Source organism: Anser brachyrhynchus, assembly GCF_964034855.1.
Source record: "Anser brachyrhynchus genome assembly, chromosome: 4".
In the NCBI taxonomy this organism is placed as follows: Eukaryota; Metazoa; Chordata; class Aves; order Anseriformes; family Anatidae; genus Anser; species Anser brachyrhynchus.
This window is the reverse complement of record NC_137698.1, coordinates 7,244,816-7,254,916: the sequence shown is the minus strand read 5'-3', so window position 1 is coordinate 7,254,916 and position 10,101 is coordinate 7,244,816. Positions and strand designations below refer to the sequence as shown.

The window sequence follows — 10,101 nt, the reverse complement described above, 5'->3', positions numbered from 1 at the left end:
TGCACTCCCTTGGCCTACGTCCTCTTTGGAAAGGTGCAGCTGTGCCTTCATGGAGCTTGTGAAAACAGCTCAAATGCACCCGAGGGTGACCAGACCAAGCAGCATGTAGCGCTGGGGGCTGTGGCAGCATGGGGCTCATGCTGACCCCCTGTACCTGGGGGCTGAAGGTTGGAGATGGATTTGTCTCTCCCATGGGTTTTTCTCAGGGCAGAGCTGGGCGGCAGAGCTCAGCTCTGGCTCCAAATGTCCCCCGGCCAGGTAGATTGTGTTTGGCACACTCTTCCTCACCCTTCCTCCCTCTCTGACCAGCTACAGTCAGGCAACGTGCTCATGTGCATTAAAGCTGTCAAAAGAATAACTTTTATGTAGAGGAGCTAGAAGAGGCTTGCAGTGTAGAGCTGGCAGCTCCATCTTTGTTGACCTCAGAAAAGGTTTCTTACTGCTTTTCTAGGCGCTGGTGATACTGCAGGGTGGACGAGAGGGAGCTGAGAAGATTCTTCAGCCGTGCATGGTGTGCATCTTATGAGCATCAGTGTTTCACGTCCACTGCATTTGCCGGGGTGAATTAAAGCTTGTGTTTTATGGATTGCCCTTGGCCAGAAGTGGAAAAAAAAAAAGCTTCAATTGGGAATCGATAGAGTAATCTTTAAGCTTATTTATTTTATTAGATATAGCGTCCTAATGTGAAGAAATTGAGGAGCTGTGATTGATGGTGCTGGAGAGGCTTTTCCTTCTGCCACAGGGCTCTAGAGGTGCCATGTAGCCTCGCCTGGCCCAAGGCTCAGCCTTCCTGGGCAGCCTTTGCCACCTGGTGTGTGCTATTTCAGTACAAGTATGGTTTTAGCTCCTACTAACAAAAGAAATCTGGGACTGGAAAGATAGTTATTTGTATTATATTGTATTACAATTTCCTGTTTCACTGAATACAGCTGAACTATAAAAACTTCAGTAAGCGTCATTTCACCACCAGATCTTCTACTCATAAGGGAAAATAGATTATTTGTTTAAGATTTTTCTAGGCTATTGTTTAGTGAGTACTGAAATGGTCCCTGTTTGTCCCTCCTCCCACCCCTTGTAGTTGGTTTGGCAACCTAATGAACTGACAAGACTTCTGTAATGCCTCTGAGATAAGGATAATCATTAGACTTTTGTGCTCCTTTCTGACAATGACACAGTAGAGTACTTTTACAGCCTGGAATTGCAGACCCTCAAGGTACCATGGACTGTTTCTAAGGACATCACAGAAGTGAATTAAAGAGAAGAAAGTAAGGTCCCTGTCATCAAGCTTGAATTAACTGTACGAGAGTCTTCATCTCCATTGGAACATTTTTAGGAGCTTGCATAGAGAAAAATCGAAAATTACTGGCATACTGCAAGCACTTTTCTTGCATCACAGGCATAGAAAATCTTTTTCTTCCAAGTGTAGCCCATGTTTAAATATTTTCTTAGCTTAACTCTAACACTATCAGTAGCAGCAGCTGTAGAAACATTTTGGGTTTCAAGTTTAATTCTGTCACCTCAGGGGTTAAGAGGCTCTCAAGTTCTTCATTTCTGCTCTCCACTAAATCCACCTCTTTTGCATCACATGGGCTCACACAAGCCAGTCACTTTGTGGCACATTTCCCAGCCTTCTGGCAAGAGCTTGGTCACCTGTTGTGCGCTGCATCATGAAAAGCCCAAGCACCTTCCCCTCCCATTGTGTTTTTCACTTTTTTGCAGCGAGCCCTTCTCTCTCCCTGTCAACTCATGTAAGGAGATTTCTATACTCCACTCCACCCCCAGCAAGTCTTCTGCAAGGCCTGATGCTTCCCCCCCCACCACAGTGCCCCAAACATCTAACCTGCTCTCTGGGCTCTCCAGAATGAGTTCAGCTCACCCTTTGCTACAGCAGTGCAGTGTAATGGCTGATACTGGTACTAGGTATGCATAATGAATTGCCTTTCTGCAAAGAGAAAAAGAAGAGCCTTTTAATAAAGAGAATAACTTTTAATAGGAAGTGTTTGTTATATTTTTTTTTCTTGACACGTCATGGTAGTTTCTTAACAAATTTTATACATACACATTTTTTCACAATGTTTCTCTGCTCTTTTCTACTCTCAGTAGGATGCAATATTCTATGAAGTACTTTTTTTTTTTTTGACCAATATGAAAATCCACAATGACTGCTTTTTTCACAGGAAACTTCAGCAATCAGGAATCTGACTAGGTGCAGATGCTAAATAGCGTGTTTTAAGTGGCCTGACTTTTCCAAAGCAGGCATTCAAGACTCCTCTTCTCCAGAGCAACCCAAGTGATTCAGGAACACCTGAACAAACCGTAGAAGTTCAGCTGCATCATGGAGCACCCTGGCTGGTTCCCCATCTTTTACAAAACTTCATCAAAATTTTATCTTGGTACTGCTAAGACAGAGGATCAGATCCATCATAGATGAAATAAGAGCAATGGTCAAACACAGGGAATCAAACACTTTATCTTTGTGTATAAACATGACCTAACAAATCTGCTCGATTTCTTAACATATTGCTAGGTAAGTTTTCTTGCCCCAGAGAAGGAAACTGGAGAGAGAAGTTCCTCAAAAGCGTTGTATCAGTAGGTATCAAAACTCAGATTACTGTCCTAGCTCTTGGTCCTGCACTTACACCACCAATTGTCTCTTTTCCATTCCCCAATAAAACGATGGAGCTTCTCAGCACACTGCCAGAGTCAGTGGATTGAGACAGAGCAGATGCTCAAAAGAATATAATTTTCAAACATTTATAGTTCTAGCAAAGTAGGATACACGCAGGTAGAAGCACTACTTGATATTTTTGAAGTGCCAGCTCTGTACAAATCAAGTGTCTGTAATTATCACTTGAAACACTCTTTAAACTTCCGGAGTTATTCAATAGCCACCGGGAATCCCATGCATTACTCTGAACACAGGGTTCAGCTGCAGAATTTCTTATCCTGCTGATCCCCACTGTGCACCGCAGCTTGTAGGAGAGACATTTATAGCATGCATAATGCAGCGATTAGCCAAGGAACAGCAGAAAATAAACTATGTTGCCTGCTACATTACAAGGACCATACTCAGCGATTTACAGAACTTTAAAAAATAAAAAATAAAACAAACAAAAAAACTAAAACCCCTCAGTGCAAGGTATATTCCCCCCCTTCACAGAAATTAAGCACACACTTCAGGATTTCACCCAGGCATCCAGTCCTGTAAACATTTATGACAAGTGAAGTGTGTGCTACAGCGAGGAGTCTCATGGAAATCACTGAATTAACTTTCATAGTGGCAATTTGCCCAGTACTGTTTCAAGGGTCAGGCCCTGTTTGTATTTTGCTACATACAATTAAAAGAACCCTATCTACCATTAGTTCAACAAAGTATGCTAACATATTCCTTCCTGTATGTGCAGAGAACATTTTTAATAATTACTATGCAAACACGCTCTTCAACCTTCTTGAAAGCTTTCCTGCTTTTACTATATAAGAAAATAATAAATACATATGATATACCAGTTAATAAGCCATCAAAAAAGCACATGTCATTCCAGAAGGGACAGGAGACACTCGAGGTTTAGAAGTCAAGGGCTGGTCATTAACACAAGTGTCCTGCCTGGTAAAAAGCTTCAGCTACTCCACATTTCCTGCAGCATTGCAACCTTCATGGGACATTCCTGCACGTTGTGATAAAACAGGCTGCTTCACATCTGAAATGACAACAATACCTCAAGATTATTATTCCAGGTAAGGCTGCTCAAAAACATAACACTAAATTGAAACAGATGACAGACATAGAGTAAATCCTATGTGGAGCAGACAACAAGGAGTAAATCCATCATCCAGGACATTGTCCTGCATTCACACAGAGCAAGCTCTGACTTTTTGGTAATGTAGGCAAGACTGGGTTCTGATACTCTAATTCAAGGGACAAATTAGTTTATTTTTTCCTTGTTGTTGGCATCAGGAAAGCTCATTTTGGGCATTCCCACGGGAAATAAGAACAGGCCGAAAACTTCAAAGATGTTTTGCAAAAGGGTCTGTCTGTGTTTCTGTTCAACCGTAGCTCTGTCAGTAGACAGTGATGGGACCTGTTCTAGGGGGACTTCATCCCACAATGGTGGTGCAAGTCTGGGCTCTGTCTGGGCCCAGCATATCTGCCTCTGTCCAGTCCATCCGACAGTATGATCTGATACCTGTTTCTTCAAGCCATCTTTCTCCTCTACCTCCTCTACAGGGGAAGCAACTCTATGGACAGATTGTGGTGCCTCAGAAAGCTTCACGCGTGCAGGAAAATGCAACACCCTTACCTCAAACAGTGGCTTTCCTAGGTGCTCTGATGGTCCCTGCCCTTGAACATACAAAAACTTTGTCCAACACCTGCCAGTTCTGCATGTTGGCAATCAATAAATTTAAGCCATACTAAACCATCCCAATAAGAGTGTTTGCTTTTGCATGATGTGGAACAGACAAAACCTTTTCAGGAAACAAAAGGAGCTGAACGCTTCTGGGTATCAAGTTCCTTCTTATAGACAACTGTCTTAAGAAATCTCTTACTTCTAGCACAAAAAAAAAGGAAATTTGCCAAGGGAATTACAACCAGGAAATGAATACTGAACAGTTAAAGCCAAATACGAAATCTGTAAAAGTCTGCCTTTGCAAGGTGGCAGCTTCTTCAGCTGCCATGGGCTTCTGCAGCCTCGGTTTGCCTGAGACTTTGGTTCAAGCTGAGCTTTGTTTAAGACATTGCTCCTTGAGGCTGCCTCAGCTGACATTATTGCTCACTTTGTTTTGTATTTTTAACCCCTTTACATGGCACAATACTGAGACTAACAAGTGTTACTGAGACTAACAAGGACTAACATTACATGACATGAGACAAAAGTAATCAACTTACGTATTTATTGCTGAGGTGTGAAGAGGAATCATCACACTGCCGAGTTTTATTCTTCCCCTGAGATGATTGTTCTCCTAAAAAACAAAATACAATGTACTTCGGTCAAACATGAAGAGAGGATAAGTGAGTCCAGCAGCAGCACATCACTGGCCACGGCACAAACTAACCTGTCTCCTGGTCAGGTTTACTTAGCCAGCAAAAACTGATCCTCACTACTCTGTGTGTTTTATGGCTTATTCTCCCCATGACTTGCTCTCATTGTTGTGCTGCTACCACAATAGGGTTCAATGAGAAACACTGAAAATCGTTCAATGATAACATGCTGGAATGGTGCTCACTTTCCAAGTGTTCAATTTTGGATAAAATTATTTCAAAACACATTACAAAGTGCTGCTAAATTAGTGTTTCAGAAGTTTTGATGATGTTAAATTTCAGGTAAAAAGGCATTCAGCAACTACTTCAATAATTCCTAACATTTTCAGAGAACAAGAAAGTATAAATTTCTGGTAGAAAAAAAAAAAAAGAAACATTTCAAGAAGTTGATACATTTTTGGAAGGTGAAAAGTTTTTTTATTAGAAAAAATCTTATTTTGAAAAGCTAAAACAAAGTGAACCGGTTCCAATTATTGTACTGCTTTGTAGTAACAAATTATATTTTCTATTTCATGTCTTTTAAATATTTTTTGTCTGTTAGTTTTTCCTTCTGCATGTTTGAACCTTTCATGTTCAATATAAAGATATAGATTATTTAATAGGGAGCAAAAAGTAGAAATTGGCAAAATTTCTTTTTAAAAGCGTGCAGGAGAAATTAATTGGAAATGTATCACCACGGGGAAGATAATAATCAATAGCTGTAATAAATATCAGTAAGTTGTTATCAGTCCCACCCGCAGCTGGTTGCTCTGCCTGGGCTGTAAGGAGGTAGACTTCCACGGAAGATGCGTACTTTGAGCCGCAAGCAACACATCTAAGGACAGGCTCCGGAGCCAGCTCATCTCCCTGGATAACTTCCCATCAATGTCAACAGGCTTTGGATCAGAGCATAAAATGCATGAGGCAGGGATGGCTACAACATCCTGCCTGGATTTGGTGGTGCTATATGCATAGTTCATGGAAAGGGTGAACAGCCATCAGCTATTGCTGGGGTCAGTGTCTCCCCATATTATCAGGGATTGTCCGACGTCAATGTGTCTATTTGCATCGTGGTGTCTACAACAATTAGTGCCAACAAACAACTCAGTGACGAAGACAGAATGATGATGTAGAGGGGAGGAAATGGTCACACAAATGCTCCCTGACCAAGAGTAACGAAGGTAACAAACTGTGTTCGATATAGGACTGCAGTACGCCTTGAGACTGTGCGGAGACGTGTCTAGGACAATTTTGGAGTCTAATGGCTCAGCAGTTTGATGCTGTGCTAAATATCCAGCTGCAGCACAAAGAGCAAATTAAGAACAACATTCAGGTTAGTTGCGTGTGGGAAGACGTTTTTATTGATCTCAAAATAGCCTTAAGTGACAGAAATAAATTCCAAGACTGCTGAAAAACAAACTTGACCCCAAACCATCACCCACTAAAAACAATGGATTAGACCTTGTTTCCCACAAGGGAAATTAAAAGCAAACATTTGTGTTTAGTGTTTTCCTAGAACAGATGATATTTAAATCGACCAAAGGAATTAGTTCACACCAAATTGTGTAGCTGATGGAGAAAATACGCAGCACAGCGAGGGTGCTCAACTGGGCTTAATAGATTGCCTGCACACTTTGAAGGTTGTTGCTGAGAGACAAAGGGTAGAATTGCACAAAATATTCCAACAATAGCATAATTGCTGGACACCAAAATCAGTGGAAAGTCGGCATTGTTGATTTGGGGTTATGCATTGAGGGGAGGGTGACACCCACAAACTGTAGTGTTGCACATCAGTAGATGGAAGGTATCAAGAGAGACATGAACCACCAGCTTCTCACAATATGGTTATACAGTATCTTGCATAAAAGGTAGCCTAGAGACACTTGATTCAATTTGATATGCGTACTATGTCATTAATTTATGATAACAGGTTGAAAAAGACACTGCACATTTGTCTACTCTGCTAAGCCATTGAGTAACTGAGAGATGAAGAGACCCATCAGAAAGAGGTTGGTGCAGTTAACCACGTGCTGGCAGCTGTGGAGCTGCAAGCCCAACGTAACCCCCTTTACCTGCGGTCCTGCCTTGTGAGACCTCTCCTGCCGGAGGAGGAGCTGTGAGCTCAGAGAGGTTGGCAGAGGGCAGTGAGAAGCCAACCTCAAATATATCACGCGCTTCTACAAAAACTGAAAGACATGATACACAGGTTGAGAAAGAAGCCTCCAACAGAATATTTGGAAAATGAAATTATACTGATACCAACATGGAAGTTTCTTTTGACAAGTGACAAATGAACCCTTCTATTAAACCTTTTATTCTCCCTCTCATCCTCCAACGTTACATCCATTTGTAGAGTTTTGTCTGAAATTGGATTGTAAACACGACGACATAGGTCCAGTGAAGTCTCTAAACATTACTATAATATAACACAGACAGAACTGTAGTTAAACTGTCCGACTTATTGCCACAGGATGCTGTAGATGCCAAAGGGGATAAGATAAATTCATGGAAGTAAAAGCCATCGAGAACTATTAAGGACAAGAGATACAGCCTCTGATTCAGGAAGTTCCCAAGCTGCAGATTGCTGCAAGGATGCAGCAGAGGATGTATCAATGTGCCTCTGCTCTATTCCTTATCTTCCTTTGACATCTCATGCTAGCTGCTGTCAGAGATGGGGTTTGCATATACACAGCCTCCCATGGTGGCACCCATGGGAGATATTTCTCCCAGAGACCTGACATTGGATTCACCAAGGCAAGCTGACAGTCTCATCAGTGGACACAATCAGATGCACTCTGCATACATCCTCCTCCAAGGAGTCACCCCTAAAGAGGCTGAGCATGGGGAAGATGGAACAGGAAAAATGTTGTAGCTCCTGATCCTTCAACATACTTGTTCTGAGTGCATGGGAAGAAGACCGAGTACACAGATACTTAGGCCTCTGCAAAGCTAAATTTTTAACCAGGAAAGTAATAGCACTCCAATGAAAATGCAAGACTTTCTGATAAATTAAAATTTCACTTATGCATAATTTTTAGTTTTGTTTGTTTTTGTGTGTTTTTTTATTATTATTTTTATTTACTCTCACAAATGTACTGATTTCTCACTATGTTGTTTCCTGATGCCAGTATATGTGATAAACTATTGGGCATATAATCCGCTGAAATTACGGATTGCATACAGCTTTGAAACCCTGAAAAAACATTTCTCTGTCTCACATTTGGGGCAGGCTGTTTTATTAATCCCACACTTTTAAAATTATTCCCATTAGACTCAGAAACTGAATGCAATATTCAGAATACACATACACCGCGGAGCAGGGTGATATAAATGAGAGGTAACAGGTCATATCTTCATGAGTAGAGAAGGACTTTGACCTGGGCAAAGGCCCCTCTGACTTTTGAAAACTGGAATAAAGGATATAAAAAATAGGCTTTGACATAAAAAATAGGTTGCACTGCATCTCAGATTACATTGCATGAAAAAAATGAGTTACACTGCAATTTCATTGTAATTTCTGCTGCTGAGAAATCTCTTCTAAGTGACAATCTGGTTCGGAGCAAAGAATTAAAGCACGCATTTCATTTTGAAGAAAATTCAATTGAAAAGTCCTATTTTTCATAAAAGTATAAAACTACCTCAACAGACCCAGTAATCGAGATGTTTGTCTTGACCATGCAGAACTAAGAGTCGGCGTGCAGTTGTGGTGCAGGAGGGCAGACAGGGCCCCCCATTACTACCTGCAAGCTGTCCTGGCCACATTTAGCAGGACAGAGGGGTCTGTGTGATTGGAAGGGGTGAGAGATTGTTCCCCAACAGGGGAACATCTTGGAAAGCAACATGCAAAGCTAGCAAACGCTCCACAGACACAAATATTGTTGGACCCTCAGCATCCTCTGACTGTAAGAGGCTGCCTGGAAAACTCTTGCAAATATCCATAGCTCGCAAACGGGGTTAGAATTGTAACCAGAGAAGGAAGTGTATGGTATTTAATGTTTCTGACTACAGTTTTGCCCAAAAGTCTCAGCTGGAATTGTGTGCAGTCGGAGCTTTGTGGTGCAAGTAAACACACATTGAATCAAGCCATGAGTAGTAAGAAGCTGGGAAAGTTTATTCTTCCATTTCTATAAATAAAGAAATCACAACTTAAGGTCGCTGCACAATTTAAGGTTTAAAAAGTCAAGTGTGAGAAAATGAGAAAGAGAAGGAAAGGGAAGCAGATACTTGCTCTATTTTTTTTTGTTGTGAGGGGACCTTTTTCTATGAAGCAGCTTCTAGGTTTTCTACCTGCAGGGAAAAATAGGACACAGAGTACTGCTGATAATATGACATAGAAATAATCAATATTATATCCTTAAATGAGAAGGAACATCAGCTCTTACCACTTCCAAGCACACAGCATACCAGCAGGTTGCTCTCTGCTGACCTGCTTAGCTTATCTGGCAAGTGAGAGGACGCAGCAAGGGAAGCTTCTGTGACCTAGAGACCTGGCTTCTTCACCTGCTCCTAGGTGCATCCGCCTGGATCCTAGACAAAAAGAGAGAGAGATGAAACTACCAATGCACGTAGAGAAACCCCACGGTCCCCTGTGGAGCCATGCCCTTCACATGTCCTACTCCCTCTGGCAGGAGTAAGTTTCCCTGGGCTGAGTCACTAATGAGGCAAAAATAAACGTTTCTTACCTTCTTAAAAGCCACAGTCGTGCTCTGATGTACTCAGCATAACAGAAACCAAGGAGGAATAATTCTCTGCTGAGATTTTTCCTGTTCTACCACAGCCAAACGTATGGTTTGATGTGTGAGATAGCATGATTAAACAGTCTCAGCATTCATAGAGTTCATAGAATATCTCAGTTGGGAAGGACCCACAAGGATCATTGAGTCCAACTCCCGGGTCCTCAAAGGACCACCCAAAAAATCAGACCGTGTGTCTCAGAGCATTGTCCAAAAGCTTCTTGAACTCAGGCAGGCTCAGTGGAGAACGTTGATGAAGATGTCATCATTCAACCTCATCATCAGAAGACCATGGGACTTTCCAGGCCCAAACCCCAGCAACACAGCGGGGTGTCTCATCAGGTGCTGAAC

The 10,101-nt window shown here is 41.8% G+C and overlaps 1 protein-coding gene across 7 annotated transcripts in view; it reads right to left on the bottom strand.

Annotated features, from left to right (window-relative positions):
• Positions 1-1,965: 1,965 nt before the first annotated feature.
• The window catches only part of EMCN (endomucin), a 50,720-nt gene continuing 42,584 nt past the window's right edge, over positions 1,966-10,101 (bottom strand). For 3 of the 7 annotated variants that reach the window (XR_013950279.1, XR_013950280.1, XR_013950281.1), the window contains exons 11-13: positions 7,090-9,544; positions 4,886-4,959; positions 1,966-3,698 (exon numbers count right to left, since the gene is read on the bottom strand). Coding sequence is in view for 2 of the 7 variants with exons in the window: in XM_080589521.1 (XP_080445647.1) it covers positions 3,693-3,698; positions 4,886-4,959 (80 nt within the window). In the remaining 5 variants the exon portion in view is untranslated. The remainder of the gene's footprint in view (positions 3,699-4,885; positions 4,960-7,089; positions 9,545-10,101) is intronic. The other 4 variants (XM_080589521.1, XM_080589520.1, XR_013950282.1 and 1 more) reach the window with 3 other exon arrangements.